Consider the following 23,546-nt stretch of genomic DNA (forward strand, 5'->3'; position numbering starts at 1 on the left):
AAAGGGTTAATCAACCTAAACTTGTTCTGCTAAAACAAAATTTTTGAAGCAATGCAAGACCACCTTCCTCAACCCCACACTTTCTGAGAAAGGTGAACTGAGGTTGTACATTAAGCTTCCTTGCAAATATGTCCATCTGCTAGTTTGTTTGTGCATTGCATTTCATCATGTTAAAAAGTAGTCACAGCAAAGATACAGATCATAAAAACTTTTAGTTACTTCAGTCATGTGAAGTGCATCTCCCCTACAGCATATTCTCAAAGTATTTGAGCTTAACACACAGTTCAAAAATATGCAATCGTAAATTATTCCGAAAACCTCATGTGAAATCAGGGTTTGTGGTACAATTGCTTTGAAATAAAACAAAAAGGTTTTGGTGTTCACGAAACTTCTCTCGGACATTAATCTGCAAAATCCGGCAGGCGTTGAAGTTCTCGAAGCCCCTGAAACATAAGGTCAGACAAGAATACAGGTGAACCTCATATTTTTCCCTCTACCCCACTCTCTTCTCGCTTGACAGCCACAACAGCTTTTATAGGCTCTTCTCACCATGCCAAACTTAGCAACACATATCATGGTCTCACTAAAGTGCAAGTCAAACCATAATCACCTTTCCTGAAACCTATATTTAGCAGGTTTTTTCCATAAAAAATTATCCATAATCTTCTGTCAAATTCTCATTGTGTTGATTTGTTTCAGCTGTTCTATGGGCTACAGGATTTTAATTAAAAGTTATTTGGAAAATCATACTACCGTATTGTTCGGTCTTTAAGTCGATGTGGAGTACATGTCAAATTGATTAATTTTCCAATTTTTCTTTCCTTCATTCATAGATAAGTCGATTTGGTGTATAACATGCAGCTAAATCAACTTAAGTATGTAGCAAAACTGTCAGCCCGAACCATATAGGTGTTCATTCCTCCCTGACACTGTCACAACGCATGGCTGCCTATGGTACTTCCAATGTTGTGAAGATTAATGAATTATTTTGTGCATATTGTTTGAATTACATTGCGAGATGACTTCAGATAAATTAGGAATGCAAATAGTTTTTCAACATGTTTGTGAACATAAGGAGGTCCAGTATTTCAAACAAGCAACAGAATCATTATCAGCACTGGCTCATAGCACATTACAATACATTACGCCAACCCCAAACACATTTATTGCTGGCACATATTTAACAACTTCCAACTTAAACGCTGCCGTGTACGACTTGCGTGACCTTACAGGAGGCATTTTGAGATGGCGTAGTAAGGATCAATACATATGATTATGATTGAAAATGGTGGATCAAATGTAATATTGGTGAGTGCATGCTCGTTATTGCTTGGATCATTTTTCATGCGTCAGTCAGTGGATTAACGTTTGAATGCTCACCCGATTGGCAAACATTTGGGGAAATATTTCTGAAGTGTGTTTAAAACTAATAACAATAAAGAGCAACCAGGGATTGCAGACCCTTGCCAGGACGTGTTTTTAGTAGTTTTTTAAAGGCTTTTGTGTTAAAACAAACATGGCGGCCGAACCACATGACCGATGACGTCATCATTATTTATTTTCTCCACCAATTTATCCCTAGATGACGCTCAACAAACTTCATGTTGATCGGATGAAGTTATGTACTTGTCGAATTATGACCATCATTAACATATGTTATTCCACATGGAGAGTTCTTTAAAATGAGCCATGTCTCAATTTTCTATGCAGCACTTTTCGAGATATACAGGTGCAATTTTTTTTGGTCTTTCCAAGATGGCGGCCGAACCACGTGACCGATGACGTCATCATTATTATTTTTTTCTCCACCAATTTATCACTACATTATGCTCAATAAATTTCATCTTGATCGGATGAAGTTTTGTATTTGTCGAATTATGACATCATAATGGAGGAACCTATGACATCATCATTAACATATGTTATTCCCCATGGAGAGTTCTTTACAATGAGCCATGTCTCAATTTTTTCTTTGCAGTGCTTTTGGAGATATAGAGGTGCAAAGTTTTTCGGTTTTTCCAAGATGGCGCCCATACCACGTGACCTATGATGTCATAATTATCATTAAAAAATTATACAGGTGGAGTTGTACCTATGTTGAAAATTTCCGGTCAATCGGACCAATGATTGCAGAGAAAATCATATTTATTCTATGCGGACAAACAAACAAACAAACAAACGGACTCAGATGCAATACCTTTTCCTCTTGCGAGGGTAAAAAATACGGCACTTCTCATCATGAAAACCCCAGACAGTTTGTTTTACTCCTATGCACTCCTGAACCGATGGACAGAACGAGTTGAAAACGGTTGGTTGTACTCAGGGTGATGTTTTAGGTGGTAAAAAAAAAGAGGATTATAGCCCCTGAGGTTTAGGGTGGGGGAGGGCAACAATTTTCTCCCTGTACCCGTGCACCGTATAGCACCACTTGGTGAAAGCCAGTATTACAAGTCAATAAAATACACGTGCCATAGACATCATAAAAGTCGGAAAGGTTCTTTGCTAGTGCAGTGTTGATAAATTTAAGATGGCCACAAAAACTTTTGGCCAATAAACTATTTTGGAGGATCTACATTATAACTCGTAACTTGTAACAACCAAGTGAAGTTTTAAGTTCACAGTTTTAAGCAGCCATATTGGATTAACCTAAAACCTTTAAAAAAACATTCGCCCAAACCACAAAATCGACCGACTCTAAACTTTATGTATGTCGTCGACTAGGCATGGAGATTAAAAGTTGATAACAAAAACATCATCGGTCACGTGACATGGTGTAGCAGCCATGTTGGATTGAAGGAAAACATTAAATAATTATATCTCAAAAACTGCTTACCCTATCGATGCGAAACTTTACAAATGGCATCTAACACCATTGCTGCATATATTTTGAAAATGATGACGTCGTGGGTCACAAGGTTTGGCAGCCATCTTGGATAGAAAAACGAACCTTATCCAATCAACACAAAACTCCACAAGCGTGATCACCTACCCATACATATATATGCAACAGTGTACATTTTTGAAGCGTGATCACCTACCCATACATATATATGCAACAGTGTACATTTTTGAGGTCATATGTCACGTGGTTTGGCAGCCATATTAGCTTGAAAGCCTTTTTATTTATTTTTTACCTTCTCCAAAACCACTTCACCAATCGATGTGAAACCTGTCATGTCTGGTAAAAATGTGATACTTGAGAACAGCTGAAGGGATTTAAATCAACTTGTTCATATTTAGTACAGTCAATGAGGGCATTGTCATGTCATGGGCAGGGACTACATGGAGGCATATTGGCTACGTAGTTGCATTGCTCTACTTTCGTTGTAACCAAAATTGTAAATATTTCATGACTGTGAATCACAGCAAAAACAAAGTAGTAAGAAACTTATCCCAATTTTTTTTACCTCCAAAACAATCTTTATGTTCGCTTTTATTTTTGCTGAATCTTTGGTGAGCGTATCACTGCACCTGGAAAAGAAAATCGTGTTGAGATCAACACACTGAGTAAACATATGCAGCAAAGAGGTACTACAGTAAAGAAAGTCAAACCCCCTGTGGTGAAAAAAAAGGCTTCACTTCAAGTGGCGTTCGATTCACACAGCAAGCTATCTGGAGTGCACTTTAATAATGAACCAAAATACCGATGTTGTGGCAACGCCGAAAAAACTCCTATGTCTCATTCCCCTGCATGTTGTTCTGCATCTGAGGCTGTGAAAAGAGTAAGTTTAGGAATTTACTCTGTAAGTCGTTTTACTTTCTTGTCGATGAACCTCAGTGCCTCCTCATGGGTGAATTCGACGAAGAAGCCGTAACCCACTGCAACAAAGATCCTGCTGGCGTCAGGCCTGGCGTACACACAAGGATGTATGGTTGGGTAAAGGGTGGAGGACAATGGATTTTATAAACTAAAACTTGATAAGTGTGTTGTCAGAGCCTTCCTTGCTCTGACGAAGTGATAATACTCTAAACATCAGCCGCACCTCATTTCCAAAGGCAATGAACACGCACTTCACTTCAGATTGATAAAGCCCATTTATCTAATTTACCAATGCTGACACCAGCATTCACAGAGACCAGTATTCCATTGTAACATGGGTAAACTAAAACAGCCCTCCGGAGAGAGCATACCTCCGCCAGGCTGAACAGTTTACGTTTTGTATCCCACTGATAGGCCAGATCTGGATTCGGACCTCAATCAAAATCTAATTGGCTTGTTCTTGTCACCTAAACAACTCTTCCACTTGTCACAAGTCATCCACAACTTTTTTGAAATATCATGCGTTATATCATTTTGGGTAGGTTATCCCTGGTTGGTTATCCCTGGTGTTGGGCTAGCGGCTAGGGTGCCGGCTTAGGATCCTAGGATCCTGGGTTCGAATCTCGGTCGATCGCCGAATTAATGCCAGGGGGGTTGACTCAGCCTGTCATCCTTCCGAGGTCGGCTAATTGAGTACCAGTTCACTGGTAATTCCCTGTTTGTCGTTGAAGGCGGCAAAAAGGGTTGGCGTCAGGAAGGGCATCCGGCCGTAAAACATTGCTTCAAAAAGGGGACCAAAAAAACAACAACTACCACGGTCCCCGAAAAGGCCAACCCCCGCTTTGCGGGGAAAAATGGCCTCTAAACGGTGGTTTATATCGTTTTGGGCCTGGTTTTGAGCTTGGTTTTAGCTGGTTTGGGCTTAGCGGTTAGGGTGCCGGCTTTGGATCCTTGGATCCTGGGTTCGAATCCCGGTCGATCGCTGAATTAACACCAGGGGGGTTGACTCAGCCTGTCATCCTTCCGAGGTCGGCAAATTGAGGACCAGTTCACTGGTAATTCCCGGTGTGTCGCAAGAGGCGACTAACAAGGTTGGCGGCAGGAAGGGCACCCGGCCACAAAACATTGCTTCAAAAAAAGGGGACCACGGTGCCCGAAAAAGGCCAACCCCTGCTCTGCAGGGAAAAATGGCCTCTAAAGGTGGTTCTTCTTCTTCATATCTTTTTGGCCCTATCACTCAATGGTGAAGAATCACTTTTAAAAAATTATCTTGTCCAGATCCTCACTAAAATTGAATCAATTCGTCCGTCACACACACAACCTATCCACCAAGTTTCGTCCCAATTCGTCCACAACTTTTTGAGATATCGTGTTATATGTCATTATATGATATGGTTATAGATATCGTGTTATATGAGATATCGTGTTATATGAGATATCGTGTTATATGAGATATCGTGTTTTTTGAGATATCGTGTTACGAGATATGTCGTTTTTTGCCCTAATCTCTCAATGGTGAAGAATCAGTGAAAAAAAATTCTCTGCTCTTGTTCCAGATTCGAATCTTCACCAAAATTGAATCAATTCATCCTTGTCAAACACACAGCCTTTCCACCAAATTTCGTCCGAATCGGTCCACAACCTTTTGAGATATCCTGTTACAAACAAACAGACAGGGGTGAAAACATAACCTCTATCCACCTTTGGTGGCAGAGGTAATGAGCACCAATTCCACAACTACTCTATCGATATTCCACATGTTTTGAATAAAGACAAGCACACACCGTCTCATGGAAATATGCCCTCATCCTGCATGCACTTCTTTGAGCCTTACAGAATTCTTTAAAATCCTTCACAATCTTATCAATATTGTGCAGTTAAGATATTCATGAAAACAAATCATAATGAGAGTCAACTATGCTTACACTCTGGCCTCGACATAAAAATTGCATCCCAGGTCCACTTGCATCTTCATCTCTTTATCCGAGCTCGCTTCCTTCAATACATGCAAATACAAAAATGCAAGTAAGACAAATGCAAGACAACTATTTGCCCATCACCATCTCATTGTGTCTCCAATACCTACCTCCTGAGTTTCCCAATACTATCCCTTTTCCTCCCTGCCATTCCCCATTGCATACTATCTTGCATCGGTGCATTTTGTCCGCCTGTTCCCCTCTTGTCTGTGTGACTGTCTATCTGTCAATCTTCCACAATTATTTAACTGTTTCATGAGCGTCCACTTCTGTAGAGTGGAAATAAGCACATTCTCTCAAATCGTACATCACCTCTGACCTTTCAACCACATAAACTATAAAAGCCATGCAAGGCTTACTCAAGCAGACAAAGGTGAAACCTTTCTATAGAAACAAAAAGGTTATGCCAGAGATAAATGGAAGAGGATGGAACGAAGGTGAATGTACCGACATTGTAATCAGGAATGGATCCAGGAGGGATAGTTTGGGAAGCAACAACATTTGATACCTGCAGCCTTTCAATGATGTTCTGGAGTTGCAGATAATGAGACATTTGCTCGTACAACTCATCACGCTGATCAAGCACCTTTCTAGAAAGAAATGGGTTCATGGAAATCATTGTACAAAATGTAATGTACAGGAGCATTCTATCATTGACAATCTATACCATATGAGAGCCATTTGTCTGTGTGTGGTTGGTTGGTATCTCCATATTCGGGTTTCAGAAGGTAGATCGGAGCCCTCCCAGGTCTCAAAGTATCCACCTTTATTTTATGTGTGTGTGTATGTGTATGTGTATGTGTGTGTGCGTGTGTGTGTGTGTGTGTGTGTGTGTGTGTGTGTGTGTGTGTGTGTGTGTGTGTAGGTGCGCATGTACGTTGTTGCCTGCTATCTCCACACAGGATGGGTTTCAGGAGATGGAATGGATGGAGACCTACCAGGTTGTGTGTGTGTGTGTGTGTGTGTGTGTGTGTGTGTGTGTGTGTGTGTGTGTCGCCATTTTTCTCAGATAATAATGAACGCATCTTCGTCAAACTTTCAGAGGTTCATCAGTGAGTGACTGGGAGTGTTTACACACAAAAAAAGAAAATTAAAAAATTTGAAGAAAAAAAAAAGAAGGTTTTAAAAATATATATTTGTTTTTTTCATTGCTTAAAAGTGCCTAAGCCTTTGTAAGCTAAGCTAAGCTTTGTAAGCTAAGCATAGGCCTTTGTAGCTATGTGAAAGGTAATATTAAATGATCCCGACCCAATACCTTAGTCAGTGTAGGGAAGCGTTTTCGGCACACACAAAATTTTTTTATTTCAAAATGCTAACAGGATTATAACAGCATCGAGCAACGCAGGGTACGTATATTAAAGCACATTATGTTAAACAAAACTAAAAGACATTGTGACTTTGTAAAGCAGAATAACCTTTGATTGACCGCATCCACATTAAAACATCCCAAATACACCCGATCTGTAAAAATCAAAAATAATAGATCATTATAAAACTAGCGGGGTCACCCGTGGGAATCCCACGGGCATTCACCTCTCCAATCGCTCCTCACTCGCCTCTCCAATCACTCCTCACTCGCCTCTCCAATCGCTCCTCACTCGCCTCTCCAATCGCTCCTCACTCGTCTCTCCAATCGCTCCTCACTCGCCTCTCCAATCGCTCCTCACTCGCCTCTCCAATCGCTCCTCACTCGCCTCTCCAATCGCTCCTCACTCGCCTCTCCAATCGGCTTTCCCCATCTCGTTTCTCTCGTTTTTCTCCAGTCTCGTTCTTTTTCTTGCTCCAAATCGGCCCGTCTCGTCTGTCGGCCCGTCGGAATCGGAAATCGGCCCGTCTTGCTTTCTTGCTTGCGCGTAAATAAATTGTGTTCATTACACCATTTCTGGATCTGATGACTTGCCAGTAACCATTTTTTTAAAATGAATGTGCAGCATCTAACTCAATATGTCGAAATGTCACACACATCCATGCCCGTGGGATTCCCATGGGTGACCCCGCAGGTTTGCATTGACGTTCGTCAATGGACTCGTTCGCCCGTCTCATTCGTTTTCTTGCTACATCCTGTTCAAGTCTGCGTTCTTCATCGATCGTCTCATTCATTTTGGAAATAGAAGTTTCCACGCAGCGCATGAATTGTCACGATCCTCAAGAGGAAGTGTCTCGTAATCATCAAATGATAAATGGCAAGTAAATTATATTGTGGAAAATTAAAGATTTCAAATAAACCTATTTAAAGTGTATGCGCACATAACTAATTTAAAAAAACGAAGGAATATCTCTCGGTAATTTCCTGAAACATATTTTACTTCCGGCTAATAATGTTGAATGAAATAAAAACGAAGAAATATATGTCGGCATCATTGTTGACGTTTTTGTGACGACTGTCATCAAACTAAAAAGTAATATATCTTAACGGAAAAGCAAAAGCGAATTTTTAATATATATCGACACGTTGCCGTCGGTGTCATGTTGGGCGGTGTATGATACACCATGACGCGATTTTTAAAAATATATCTCTGCATTTTCCCGCGTGTGTGGAATGTTCTCAATTATTGCTGACACCGAGTCTAAAACCATCGATAAAAATGAAATCAGATGGTGAGTTAGATTGGAGATAAAGGCGTGAGAGAGACTCAATGGCCTTGAAGTTACAGGCGTTTGAGAATTCATTTCGTTCCATAAAGGGCAACTTTCATCGGATTTTCTTCCCGTTTTTTTTCAACCGAGTCTAAAACTATGTTAGCGACTGTGAAAAATGAAATGATATATCGAATTTGATTTGAAATAAAACTGGGAGAGAGAGCAAGACACCACGGGCCTACAAAACAGGCCTCAAAGCTATGCGAGTTAATAAAATGGTGGATATTTGTTTATAATTATATGAAGCCTCTCCCAGAATGGGTGGAGCTATGGGTGGAGCTACTCTGCAAACCGAGTAAGCCACACCCCGGACAGACACCCAACAGACAGACAGACAGACAGAATCATCTACGGCTATTATAATATAGATTACTGTAATACTGTACAAAGGACAATGGTAAATTGCACTTTGGCAAGCACAATGCGGAATGATTGTTACATGTAGAACAAAAAACACAAAATAGTATTACTCATGACATAACAAATAAGTGATGCACTCAAGGAGAATGATAGCAACAAAACGACAAAAGACATTAACAAAGGAAAAAATATTACCCAAATAATAATAATCTATATATAATGGAGGGAAAGAATTTTTTTTTTTTTTAGTGCATACAAGACCGAGGCTCATGAAAGAGCTAACATTAATCACACAAAAAGTCAAACCGACACATAAAACACAAAAATAAGGGGAGCGGTAGACAAGATGGGGAGAGAGGGGGAAGGACACAAACACAACATTTGAGAGGAGGGACATTGGGAGAAATGTGGGAGGGGAAGGGCTTCGGGGGAGGTGGGAGAGGTCTAAAACATATGGACACTGCAAGGACTTCCAGGAAAGAAGTTGGAATTTCAAAAAAAGTGTATCTGGGGTGAATTAGCGGGGGTAGAAAAGATCAAGGTTTTGGATGGGGGACGATAAGAGATGGTGGTGAACAGCTGTTTTAAAGACCTGGGGGGAGGAGTGGGATTGAAGGGAGTGCGGGAGTTTGTTCCAGAGGCGGGAGAAAAGGGGAATGAAAGAGTGAAGGTGAGCAGAGAGCCTAGATTTTGGCAGTTTAACCACAAGAGGGTTGCAGGCAGATCTTGTGCGACCTGAAGGAATATTGGGGGGACAGAGCACAGAGAGAGCTGGGGGAGCAAGGCCAGAGAGGAGTCGGTAGATGTTGTATGTTTCATCCACTCCTTTGAAAAGATTTGTCATAGGAAGCTGACTCTTTCAGGATTAATGAGGGCACTCTGAAGTTGTACCTGTGCGAGTTTTGTTTGTGTGACTTTTTTGATAAAAAAGCGTTTTTTTTTCTTTTCTTTTTTTTTTCTTTTTTTAAATCACATTTTTGCCCATATTTCTTCCTTTGGGGGGATGGGAGTGTGCCATTGCAATTATCAACGCTAGAGTCCCTGTATAGAGAGAGTTACGACAACCCGGAATTAGAAGCCATTTTGTTTCCATTGTTTGCGCCATGCACTGGTGCACTGCCCGCTCGTGTGTATACATTATGCGTAACCTCGTACAAAATTTGATATGATTTTCTCTTTGTCCAAGATAAGAATCGGATTTTGTTTATTGCAATAATCTTTGTTCAGAAATGTAGTTTTATGTGCGGAGGAGAGGGAGGAGAGGGAGGAGAGGGGGAAAAGAAATAAAAGGGAAAGAGGGGACAGGAAGTGCCTATCATTTTCTGGACTACCTTGCTCTCTTGCGTCTTACTTTCTTGACTAGCATGCATGCACACAAAGCCGACAATGTGAACATTTTCAAATCTCTGTTAAAGCCTCATTTATTTGAAAATGCCTACATCTGATTATATCTTAGGTTTTCTTCTTGTATAGTTTGTATTTGTATATTCATCTCGTTGGCTTTATTCTCTTTTCTAAGCGCTTCGAGGCTCCTGCAATTTACGCTATATAAATTCCTATTATTACAACAAGATTTAGTAAGGGCATTTTATGAGATATTTCACAAATCTGTTAACTAAATTGTTACCAAAAAATCTCTTCACCAATATGTTTGTAAAGGTGTGTAATAACATGTGTTAAAATGTTGAAGTTCAACTCCCGTGGGAAACCCAGAAAAAAAGCTGTTGAATTCGGGTACCGAAAAATTATTTTCGAGAATTTTTATTTTTTTAAATTGGCCCTTAAGTAACTTATGAGGGGTCAAATAAGGGTTTTTCATGATTCTGAGTTGATTGTTAACATTTATATTTTCACTTTTACATTTACACACAAAGTAGCTTTTATTTCACATACATATATAATACTCAAGAGTTATTTCTCATTCACAATGTCAGAAGTTTCAACAGTCATTGTCTATGTCTTCTTCAGACTCAACAACATCATGACTGCAGTTTCTGCATGTAATGCCATTACAGACTCCACAGGCCAAGATGCACGTGACCCCATTCTTCTTGCAGCTGCATCGCTGGTTGCTGCAATCTCCATGACAATTACAGCTCGTGAACTGCAATAGCTCCTCAGGAGCCGTGGGGTCCAGTGTTGGAACTGGCTCATACCCATGCACACCTATTGTCCATCCATAGTCACTGGGGTTCAGAGACATGCTCTGTAGAAGGATCCAGTCCCGGGTCTGCAGGTAGGCACGGAGTGAATGTTGTGCAGCTGCACCCTCTGTTGGAGGTAGAGTCTCTGGTTTGATCACTCCTGCCGCTCACTACTGGGTCTGAGTGTCTGGCTCCCATCTTCCCATCAGCCACCTTCTCCATGAAGGTCTTCATGTCACCACGCTCCTCCTCAGTGAAGGCAAGTTTCATGATGTGTTGATAGATGGCTGCATCGATGAGGAGGTGAACACGGATTGCCTTGTCAAAACATCCTCCATCCATGATGTGGTTGGCTGTCGTACTTCCAGGATAGATCAACTGGATCACATCTAGTAGTCCAGAATCTTCCATGATGTTACCCATTGATCCAAGATAAGACTTCAGCAGGTGAAAACCACCCAACCTTGGAATGACGGGTAGATTTGCCTGCTTTATTATATTCACAGCCTTCAGCCAAATCGGAAGATCAAAGGTCACTATAGCGACCCCAGCGCGCCGTATGCACTCTTTCAGAGTGGTGAAGATGGTGTTGAGGTCATTAGGGTCTCCTTCAATAACTGGGAGGAACTCGATCTGTGTGCTCTGCTTTGCATCATTAGCATGGATTCTCTTCATCCAGCCATTCCAGTTGGAGTGTGGGAACTCAGGATCGTTGGCTTTGATCACCCACCCCGCTGCCCAGAGTGTGTCACCTGGAGTGAGGAGTGGCTGATCATGAGCCAGGGAGGAGGAAAGCTCAGTGAGGGGGAGAAACATGATCGCGTTCGTTCCTATCTGTTTCCTGTTTGTAAATGGAATAATCTTTACTTCAGTTCCTCTCAGGATCTTAGCTTTGTCGAGTGCCTTCAACTTCACCTGGGGGAAAGCTGCTGTTGTCTGTGGATCTGGCAAAGGTGGTGCGGGAGAGGTGACTTCGATCCAACCCATTGAGTGAAAGGGAGTGTTTCCGTGAATAGAGACAATGTTTAAATCTATATTGTCTCCAACAAACTGAGTGACTGCATTGTTTGTTTCCCCAACCTCCATAAAGACCACCTGATCATTACTTGACAATTCACTTTCACTGGCTGGCACTTTGGCTGTCATCACTGATTGATCCTCAAGCGCAGCATCAACCGCAACCTCATCATCGATCTGTTCATCGGTTTCCTCCACAATGGTGTCAAGAGTGCCAGAAGTATCTGGAACATCATCTCCACTCCTACTATTAAGGAAGCAGTATTTGTAGTTTTGTGTCTCCGTGTAAGACTCAGTGTATCCCAGCCGGTGGAACTTGTTGAGCATCCATTTTGACCCAAATCTATGACCAAGTTGTATGGCAAGCCCCATTTGGTGTGGCAATACTCCAGACCGAGGTCGACAGGCCTTAATAAAATTCTGCCCCCAAACGGCAACTCTTTCGTCTGTCTTGACAATCGGTCTCAAGAACATCTGAAGGCTTGCAGGAACAAGTGTCAGCTGACTATCGATGTCAGTCATACTGTGTGTGGTGGGGTATGACTTTGGACCTAAATCAATCAAGGCAATATCATTGGATATGAACTTGAGTGCCGTCTTTATGATCTGAGTCTTCTCATCTCCATGGTCAAGATTAGCATGATGCCCTCGCAGAATATTGTCGGTGCCATCTTTGAGACAGAGTACATCTGCCCTTCTTTCCTGTGTTGTGAAATACAAGGTGTCTTCGTATTTCTCTAGAAGTTTTATCTTTAGCCAATGCTTTGAATAAGAAAGGCTCTTCTCTGGTGACTGATCAAACTCCTGCAGCTTTTCATGGACTTGGTCCATGTTCATTAACCCATGCTCTAATTCTGAGTCTAACCATTCGCAGAATTCAATAAAAACTGCCTCTCGCTCCTCATCAATACTCCTCTGTCCTCTCTTCCTTTTTCCTTCCTCATCAGTCTTGGACAAACTGTCACCTCTCGCAAACATAAGTTTGCATCGCAAATGGTACAGTGTTTCTTCTGCTACCAAGTCGTTGATCCCTTCCAGGCGTCCAGTGACTTCAGTGCCCCAGTCATCCCCGCGACTCCGTGCTGTCTTCAGCAAGAAGCTTGCCTTCAGTGTATCTGCAGTCAAATTATCTGGCACTCTGTATTTCTTTCTAGCTTGTGCTGGATTATTTTTGTAGAGCTGGGCTGGTTGGTTGCAAAGAATGCATACATCCTTATACAGGAGGTCAACTGACTGTGATCTTCTAGAACTGCAGCCAGTTGATGAACTGAACTCACAAGTAGTGCGTCTTCTCTTCAACTTTGATGACTCTTTCTCTGCCTTTGATGCTTGAGCTGACTTCTTGGTGGTTGCAACAAAGTTGTTGTACAGATCATTTTTACACTTCTGGTGGTACCTCAGTTTTCCTTCCTTTTGAGCCTCCTTCATACGTTCCACAACAGTAACATTTTCGACAGTTTCTGCTTGTTTCAATAAAGTTGAGTATCCCTTTGGAGTTGCCTGTATGAGCCTTTCAGCTGGTGTATCTGAGCGTGCACAGATGAAGCAATTGAGCACAGGTGGAGTAACGTCTTCATCCATATTGCTAGACTCCATGTCCTGCAAAGTAGAAAATGAGATATATTTAGAAATTATTTTTCCACAAAGGAGTGTCTGTGGTGAAATATAAATGTTAACAATCAACTCAGAATCATGAAAAACCCTTATTTGACCCCTCATAAGTTACTTAAGGGCCGATTTTAAAAAATAAAAATTCTCGAAAATAATTTTTCGGTACCCGAATTCAACAGCTTTTTTTCTGGGTTTCCCACGGGAGTTGACCTTCAACATTTTAACACATGTTATTACACACCTTTACAAACATATTGGTGAAGAAATTTTTTGGTAACAATTTAGTTAACAGATTTTCATATGTTTCCCTTACTAATTGCCTTAAAACCATCTTGACAAATGACAGAAATGTTGATTTTAAATATGAAAATTAAAAAGTAATTAAACTTTTCATGTAGGCGCACCGGGAGAAATGCATATGCACAATTAAATTGTAATTATATAACAGGCCCAGAAATTGTAATCCAGACTTGCAATGGAAGAGTGTGCATGTAAAACATACCCGTTTTTCATAGCAATGTACAATTAGTTGTATGGTGTACATCTAAACTATTCCAAATTACATACACTAGGGCATGCCCGTACTATATATATATCTAAAATTATATCCCCCCCCTCTATTTACATGAAATGGTTTGGTCCAAAGCGAACGGCTTGCGAGTACGGTGACAATCCCCCCCCCTCTATTTACATGGAATGGTTTGGTCCAAAGCGAACGGCTTGCGAGTACGGTGACAATCCCCCCCCTCTATTTACATGAAATGGTTTGGTCCAAAGCGAACGGCTTGCGAGTACGGTGACAATCCCCCCCCTCTATTTACATGAAATGGTTTGGTCCAAAGCGAACGGCTTGCGGAGTTTGGTAAAGAAATCGCCATAGCTCGGTAACTACTTGTCCGATTAATATGAAACCTTGAAAAGGCACATCCTCGGGTCCCCAGCAATATACCTGGCAAGTTTCAAGTATATCGGACCCGTGGTTGTCGAGAAACAGCGGTCACAGACAAACATACAAACATACAAACATACAAACATACACACAGAGATTACTGGAATTATAGATAGATGTACATAATAATAATCATAATAATAATAATAACAATAATAACAGTATTTATATAGCGCCTTCGCATGAAATGAACAAAGCGCTTCACAACATATCTTGAAGACTACAACTTACATTACACAATCTTAGAAGCGACTTTTCAAAAAATACAATTAAGTTCCTTTAGAAATAAATATGTTTTGAGTTTTGATTTGAAAGTTTTTATGTTGTGTCAATCCGAATAGTTATAGGTAGTTTGTTCCAGAGGGCAGGTACTGAGTTGCAAAAGGCTTTGTCCGCGTATGGCATATGAGTTCTATTACAGACAAGGATAGTCTTATCAGCGTGTGATCTTAAGTATTTGGCGTCATTAGAATGAGTGTGAGTATTAAAGACAATACTCACATTATTAAGTATTATTAAAGACAACAAACAAAGCCAGACAATAAAATAGAGCGTTCCTCGTATGCAGGGGCGCTATAAGGGGGGGAAAAGTTAGGATCATTCCAAGGGCCCTGCACTGACAGGGGCCCTAAAAATTATTAGAACATTCGGTAAAAATTCTCAATATTAAATTATTAACCAGGCTTTGCAGTCTTGCCATGCTGTCCATTGAAAGTCAGTTGGCTAGAAAGCTGGACTTCAAAGACTTGATCAGTGACTTTGCTAGCAACAAGGCTCGGCGCTGGGCTCTTGGTGTGTGAGGCTGAGCAAGCACCAGTGATAACTAAATGGCATGGCTATGGATATTGGATCACTACACTTGGTATGTATCCTTGTATGTATACTCTGCTGCTGATTTTATTATTTTGTTTGTTATATCATTCTATAGATGATAATGTTAATTTATTTTAATTGAAGAGGTTAATGTATGTTGTAATTCTTACCATTAAAATTACATTTAGACTGTAGAAGATGGCCTTTAGCACATTTCTTGTGTGGGTATCAGTCTTGCATCAAATAGTGAATTCCATACTGTATGCAGAAATATAAGCATTGTATCAACCTCCTGGCAAAAATGTCGGGGAAAAAATGTACGTGCGTGCTTCATATGGGCCCATTGTGATATCTTTTCATGGGGCCCAACATCCCTGGCGGCGCCCATGCTCGTACGTATTCAATGCAAGGCCAGAACACGCGAAGATCGGACAGGAAACCATGGCGTCCACAGACCACGTGAGCAATTTTTTTCAGACTCTTCATGTCACAACTCTCTCTATACAGGGACTCTAATCAACGCTATAATTATAAATACATACATAATCAGTATGCATGTTTTTGCTTTATATATGTAACACGAGTTATCTTTATTTTCAGGAACAATCGAGGCAGCGGTCTGTTGCCTATACATTGCCCAATAAAGGGATGCGTCAGAAGTTGCACACTTGGAACATTATCGCCCGTAGGGCAGGTATTCTATATACGATGATATTAATAATCACAAAGATAATAACATGACCACCACTTCCCTCCTGCCCTTGAACTGGCTGCATCTAGTAATACCAACAGACATTGCTCATTAATTAATAATATATGTCTATCTGCATGGTACATCCACAAACAGGTACCATATCACTCTGGATGTCTGAAATAAAATGCAGAGAAAAAAATGAGAGACATTTCTGGCATTGACCGCAACCAGCATAATCATGAACTGCCTTGTGCCATTAAGGTGCTGCACAGGCAGCCATGGTAGAAGAGACAACAGCAATGATGGAAGCAGCAGAAGTAGAAGCAAGGTAGAAACAGCAAGGTAAGAAGCAGCCAGGTAAGAAGCAGCCAGGTAAGAAGCAGCCAGGTAAGAAGCAGCCAGGTAAGAAGCAGCCAGGTAAGAAGCAGCCAGGTAAGAAGCAGCCAGGTAAGAAGCAGCCAGGTAAGAAGCAGCCAGGTAAGAAGCAGCCAGGTATGAAGCAGCCAGGTATGAAGCAGCAAGGCAAGAAGCAGCAAAGTAAGAAGCAGCAAGGTAAGAAGCAGCAAGGTAAGAAGCAGCAAGGTAAGAAGCAGCAAAGTAAGAAGCAGCAAAGTAAGAAGCAGCAAAGTAAGAAGCAGCAAAGTAAGAAGCAGCGACGTAAGAAGCAGCGACGTAAGAAGCAGCGACGTAAGAAGCAGCAACATAAGAAGCAGCAACATAAGAAGCAGCAACATAAGAAGCAGCAAAGTAAGAAGCCACCAGGTAAGAAGCAGCAAGGTAAGAAGCAGCAAAGTAAGAAGCAGCAAAGTAAGAAGCAGCAAGGTAAGAAGCAGCAACGTACAAAGCAGCAATGTCCAAAGCAGCATCGTAAGATGCAGCAAAGTAAGAAGCAACAACGTAAGAAGCAGCAATGTAAGAAGCAGCAATGTAAGAAGCAGCAATGTAAGAAGCAGCAATGTAAGAAGCAGCAAGGTAAAAAGGCACAAGGTAAGAAGCAGGAAGGTAAGAAGCAGGAAGGTAAGAAGCAGCAAGACAAAAAGCAGCAAGGGAAACAGCAGAAGAAGCTGCTAAGGCTGTTGCTTCTCTCAGTGGTGCTGCTGGAGGGAAGAAGTAGCAGCAGAGGCGGTTGTGAGAGAACCAGCGGCAGTAGCAAGGGAAGAAGCATTAGCAGCAGTAGTGAAAGAAGAGATAGCAGCAGGAAAAAAGCATATTTAGGAGTACGAACAGCAGCAGCAGGATGAGAAGCAGCAGGATGAGAAGCAGCAGGATGAGAAGCAGCAGGATGAGAAGCAGCAGGATGAGAAGCAGCAGGGTGAGAAGCAGCAGGGTGAGAAGCAGCAGGGTGAGAAACAGGATGAGAAGCAGCAGGATGAGAAGCAGCAGGATCAGAAGCAGCAGGATCAGAAGCAGCAGGATCAGAAGCAGCGGCAGAAAGAAAGCAGCAGTGAAATAAACATCAGCTGCTGTAGCATCCGTGAGAAGCAGCAGCTTTGCTGCTCGTCCTGGGAAGTCAGTAAATGCTGACATCACCATGCTGCATTCCCACTTGCCACAGTTCCATATTACACATACAGATACATGTTGGTTTCATAAACTTGTACGACTCACTCGGTGGTCTAGGTTAGAGCGTCCACTCCGAGTCTGGGAGGGCGCACCAAAGACTTCAACAACGGTGCGTGCCGCTTCCTGACTCGACTCAGAGCGGACCCTCTAACCACATTAGGTCACCGAGTGTGGTACCTGCCCAAGAACGTACTCTTTTCTCCGCCCGAACACCGTGGTACGTTTTACCTCCGAACAACAACAGCAGCTCGGCATGTCAAGAGCACAGAAGTCAGAAGGGATGGGAACGAAACCCACACCGGTCTGCAGGCAACAAGCACCGCGTTACATCGAACACTGGCGGTAAAAACACTTACTGCAGGTCTTTCTTGAGCACTTCGTTAGTGAAGTGTTCGTATCTTTGCACCTTGGCTTCCACCGATCCGGCAAAGGCCATAGCACGCGTCGGAGATCACGTGGCCGGCTTCGGGTACACGAACGCTTCCGGCTTTGGGACGGAAAGTGGTACCAGCACTTTACTTGTGAGGGTCCGCATTGTACATACCCTCAGGGACTGGGACTGACTCTTGGCACCATGGTACGTACGGCACCTTATGGGACATGCACGACGCGCACCTTAATTCGTGCTGGTACGTACGGTGCAAACGCATGCACTTGCACAGTGGTTCATCGCATCGGGGTGCCGGGTGGCACAATCGATTCTTCCGTGATCGAATGGCAGGAAAATTAATCGAGTTTGACTAAAAAAAAAAAAAAAAAATCTGCCATTGTGTTTCAGAGCCTGCAGGGGTGCCGCATCCTGGAGAATGCTCTCCCTCAGACAACAACAACAACATGCATTTTAAAGGCCATTTTCCCCACTAGAGCGGGGGTTAGCCTTGCGGTCCCCATGACAATCTTCTCCATTTTGACATATTTTCTGCATCTCTCCTTGTTAACCCCCTTGCCCGCATTTCTTCTTCCACCATCTTTAGCCAAGTCTTTCTCGGTCTTCCCCGTCCCCTACTTCCTTCTACATTCATTTCCATCATTCTTCTCAACCAGTCACTTTCATCCTTCCTCAACACATGACCAAACCATCTCAACCTGTTCTTCTTCACAGCATCAATCACAGGCTCTATTCCCATCATCTTTCGCAATTCATCATTCGTCTTCCTCTCTCTCAACGATACTCCGCACATCCGTCGAACCATTCGCATTTCCACCCTTTCCAGCCTTCGTTGCTGCTCTACATTCATGACCCATGCCTCGCTCCCATAAATCATAACACTTCTCACACATGCAGCATACACCTTTCCCTTCAGCTTCAACGACAATCCCCTCATCATCAGCACGCCACTCAATTCCCGAAACTTCTTCCATGCACATCTCACTCGAGCAACCGTTGCCGAGTCTGATCTACCTTCTCCATTCAGCATGTCTCCGAGGTAGCAAAATGTTTTCACACCTTCCAGCTTCACGCCGTCTCCAAGATCCAACTCAACATTTCCTCCATCTGCAGCTCCCTCTGTGCACACCTTACACTTGAATGTAGCTGCCACACTGGTTAATGACCCTCTCAGACCACTACATTTTTGATGAACCCACTCAGCGCACATTGTACATTGAATGGAGATCACTCAGACACCCTTCCTGCACACAGCACATGGCCACTTCCCAGTTCTTTCCACCTCACCACATGCTTTACCACTTGCCATCATCTTCGTCTTTCCGATATTCACCTTCAGACCTTTTGTCTCCATACATTCCTTCCACGTGTTCAGCTTTTCCTTCAGTCCATCCATACTTTCCGCAATCAACACCATATCATCTGCATACAACAACTCCCACGGTAAACCCTCCTTTACGTTCTGAGCCAGCACCTCCATCACAGCTACAAATAGTAGTGGACTTAGTACCGACCCCTGATGCACTCCCACCTTCACCTCAAACTCACCACTGTTCCCGTCCTTCGTCCTTACAACTGTGCGTGCTCTTTCCCTCAGAGACAGACCAATTCAACAGGCCCTCTCGTCTGACAATTAGAATTACGTCTCCAGATCCAAAATGATGAAAGACGCAATGTGGTCCTTCGTGGCCAGGTGTGCTTCCGTCACGGCACAACTTTCGGTAATGCCACGTCATTTCCATCATGACGTCACAACCCGCGCTCCGTACGTTTGCCCCTAGTTTCTGCATGGACATGCCCCATCCCCATGGATGGCTCAGCCATCATATCACACTGATTGAAGACCCGCTTCGCTTGATCTCAAGTCTTTTTAGTATAGTTATGAGTTTGTCTTTCTATTTGATGGTCGCTTTGTGAGGTTAACTTTGGCAGACGTTTCCTCCATTATTTGGGCCGCTCTTGCCACTGTGATGGTCACATTCATGCCTTCCTTGGTGGTGAGACGGTGTCAACCCTTGGAGATTGCTGACAAATGTAATTTGATTAATCCCAGTTAATCCCAGTCCCAGTCCCAGTCCCAGTTAATCCCAGTTAAGTCTGCAATAGTCTAATGTAAGATAATGCAAAGACTACCTGTATTGTTATTCTTAACTTGTCTTAATGTCATTTTGAACATTTATCGAAGACTCGAGGAGAAGCTTGGAGAGACGTCGCAGTACTTTGACATTAATTACTAGAACGGCACTCAGTGGAGAGCATACCTCCGCCAGGTAAACAGTTTACGTTTTGTATCATCGGGTAGACCAGAAAATCACAATTCAGAATCACATTTAATCAAAATCATCCGTCCACAACTTTTTGAAATATCCTGCTACGTATCGTGTTTGGCCCTATCTCCCAATGGTGAAGAATCACTTTAAAAATTCTACTATCCGTGTCCAGATCTTCACCAAAATCGAATCTATTTGTCCTTGTTAGACACCCAACCGGTCCACCAAGTTTCGTCCAAATCCGTCCACAATTTTTTGAGATATCCTGCTATGTATTGTTTTTGGCCATATCTCCCAATGGTGAAGAATCACTTAATAATTAAATAATTCTCATATCCAAATCCATATTCAGATCTTCACCAAAATCGAATCTATTTGTCCTTGTCAGACACCCAACCAGTCCACCAAGTTTCGTCCAAATCCGTCAACAACTTTTTGAGATATCCTGGTATGTATTGTGTTTGGCCCTATCTCCCAATGGTGAAGAATCACTTTTAAAATTCTACTATCCGTATCCGGATCTTCATCAAAATCGAATCTCTTTGTCCTTGTCAGACACCTAACCAGTCCACCAAGTTTCGTCCAAATCCGTCCACAACTTTTTGAGATATCCTGGTATGTATTGTTTTTGGCCCTATCTCCCAATGGTGACGAATCACTTAATAATTAAAGAATTCTCATATCCAAATCCATATTCAGATCCTCACCAAAATCGAATCTATTTGTCCTTGTCAGACACCCAACCAGTCCACCAAGTTTCGTCCAAATCCGTCCACAACGTTTTGAGATATCCTGGTATGTATTGTTTTTGGCCCTATCTCCCAATGGTGAAGAATCACTTAATAATTAAATAATTCTCATATCCAAATCCATATTCATATCTTCACCAAAATCGAATCTATTTGTCCTTTTCAGACACCCAACCAGTCCACCAAGGTTCGTCCAAATCCGTCCACAACTTTTTGAGATATCCTGGTATGTATTGTTTTTGGCCCTCTCCCAATGGTGAAGAATCACTTAATAATGAAATAATTCTCATATCCGAATCCATATTCAGATCTTCACCAAAATCGAATCTATTTGTCCTTGTCAGACACCCAACCAGTCCACCAGGTTTCGTCCAAATCCGTCTACAACTTTTTGAGATATCTTGTTCACAAACAAACGGACAGGGGTGAAAACATAACCTCCATCCACCTTCGGTGGCAGAGGTAACTAGAACATTGTTGAAACATGTTGAATGTGGAGAGAGGACAGAAAGAAAAATAAATTAGGGGATTGTTTTCAGCCTCAACTATACTCCAAATCAAGCATTGTTTCAAACATGAACATAAGTATACAAATGTCGCTAGATATGCTCATGATATGTTACATATTGTTACAGAACCGGGCTTCAGGGTTTTACATGAAGGGGACTTCTCGGACTCCTTCCGAACTCCTGCCCTGCAGGCCACCATGCCATGGAAGACTCCACCGCCCGTCAGGTTGACAAGCAACTGGGGATGCCGACTGATACCGCCAAACCTGGCAGGGTCCTCGTTTTTTTTTTTTTACAAATGCGTTACCTTTGTGTTACCTATCCGGTGGATTGGGCAATGCCAATTGGGGCTCGTACCCTCAATGCATACTCGTTTATTTATTATGTATGGCCGAGCAAAACCATCAAATACGCACCAGCTAATTACGGAGCCAATAGGTGGGGCAGAACTTCCTGTCTATCAAAACGTACACATGATATCGAGCCAATAGAGAATGAGACAAAACAGGCAGGATTGAAACCACCCATTTGCCAAATAAAGAAGACACATTTACAAGCACAATAATCAATGATGGAAAGCACATACATTGCCTTCAGAAAGTATTCATACCCCTTGACTTTTTCACATTTGTAATGTTACAGCCTGAATTTTAAATGGCTTAAATTTAAATGTTTTGTTACCGATCGACATAAAATACCCCATAATGACAAAGTGAAAACATATTTTTAGAAATGTTAACAAATCTATTGAAAATGAAATACAGAAATATCTAATTTACATTAGTATTCAGCTTCTAACTTTATAGAAGCGCCTTTGGCAGTGATTACATATTTGAGTCTTCTTGGGTATGTCTGCATCAGCTTAGCACATCTAGATTTGGGGAGATTCTCCCATTCTTCCTTCCAGATTTTCTCAATCTCTGTCAAGTTGAATGGGGAGCGTCGGTGAACAGCAATCTTCAAGTCTTTCCACAAATTATTAATGGGATTCACGTCTGGGCTTTGTGCAAAAGTGGTTTCCTGCACCAACACAAGTGCGAAAAGTGGTTTTTCCACATTAATACAAGTGCAAAAGTGGTTTCCTGCACCAACACAAGTGCAAAAAGTGTTTTTTCCACACTAATACAAGTGCAAAAGTGGTTTCCTGCACCAACACAAGTGCGAAAAGTGGTTTTTCAACACTAACACAAGTGCGAAAAGTGGTTTTTCAACACTAACAAAAGTGCGAAAAGTGGTTTTTCAACACTAATCTAACACAAGTGCGAAAAGTGTTTTTTCCACACTAATACAAGTGCAAAAGTGGTTTCCTGCACCAACACAAGTGCGAAAAGTGTTTTTTCAACACTAACACAAGTGCAAAAGTGGTTTTTCAACACTAACACAAGTGCGAAAAGTGGTTTCCTGCACCAACACAAGTGCGAAAAGTGGTTTTTCAACACTAACACAGGTGCGAAAAGTGGTTTTTCAACACTATCACAAGTGCAAAAAGTGTTTTTTCCACACTAATACAAGTGCAAAAGTGGTTTCCTGCACCAACACAAGTGCGAAAAGTGGTTTTTCAACACTAACACAAAGGCGAAAAGTGGTTTTTCAACACTAACACAAGTGCGAAAAGTGGTTTTTCAACACTATCACAAGTGCAAAAAGAGTTTTTTCCACACTAATACAAGTGCAAAAGTGGTTTTTCAACACTAACACAAGTGCGAAAAGTGGTCTTTCAACACTAACACAAGTGCGAAAAGTGGTTTTTCAACACTAACACAAGTGCGAAAAGTGGTTTTTCCACACTAATACAAGTGCAAAAGTGGTTTCCTGCACCAACACAAGTGCGAAAAGTGGTTTTTCAACACTAACACAAGTGTGAAAAGTGGTTTTTCAACACTATCACAAGTGCAAAAAGTGTTTTTTCCACACTAATACAAGTGCAAAAGTGGTTTCCTGCACCAACACAAGTGCGAAAAGTGGTTTTTCAACACTAACACAAGTGCGAAAAGTGGTTTTTCAACACTAACACAAGTGCGAAAGTGGTTTTTCCACACTAATACAAGTGCAAAAGTGGTTTACTGCACCAACACAAGTGCAAAAAGTGGTTTTTCAACACTA

At 41.9% G+C, this 23,546-nt stretch overlaps 1 protein-coding gene across 1 annotated transcript; it reads right to left on the minus strand.

The window, feature by feature from the left end:
• Positions 1-193: 193 nt before the first annotated feature.
• On the minus strand, positions 194-18,220 carry UXT (ubiquitously expressed prefoldin like chaperone). Its single transcript, XM_068112929.2, has 6 exons — positions 17,884-18,220; positions 6,245-6,326; positions 5,686-5,756; positions 3,741-3,848; positions 3,408-3,471; positions 194-443 (listed from the first exon to the last, which is right to left on the minus strand). The coding sequence occupies exons 1-6, from the start codon at positions 17,961-17,963 to the stop codon at positions 402-404; spliced, it is 447 nt and encodes a 148-aa protein (XP_067969030.1). The 5' UTR covers positions 17,964-18,220; the 3' UTR covers positions 194-401.
• Positions 18,221-23,546: the final 5,326 nt, after the last annotated feature.

This window comes from Myxine glutinosa, chromosome 4 (genome assembly GCF_964187855.1).
Source record: "Myxine glutinosa chromosome 4, kmMyxGlut1.1, whole genome shotgun sequence".
Taxonomy (NCBI): Eukaryota; Metazoa; Chordata; class Myxini; order Myxiniformes; family Myxinidae; genus Myxine; species Myxine glutinosa.

Coding starts and splice junctions, on each gene's coding strand:
- UXT (XM_068112929.2), bottom strand. CDS start 17,963: ATGGCCTTTGCCGGATCGGTGGAAGCCAAGGTGCAAAGATACGAACAC. Junction 6,327..17,883: donor GTGCTCAAGAAAGACCTGCA/GTAAGTGTTTTT, acceptor ATTTCTTTCTAG/AAAGGTGCTTGATCAGCGTG. Junction 3,472..3,740: donor AAAGTAAAACGACTTACAGA/GTAAATTCCTAA, acceptor TTTCTTTTCCAG/GTGCAGTGATACGCTCACCA.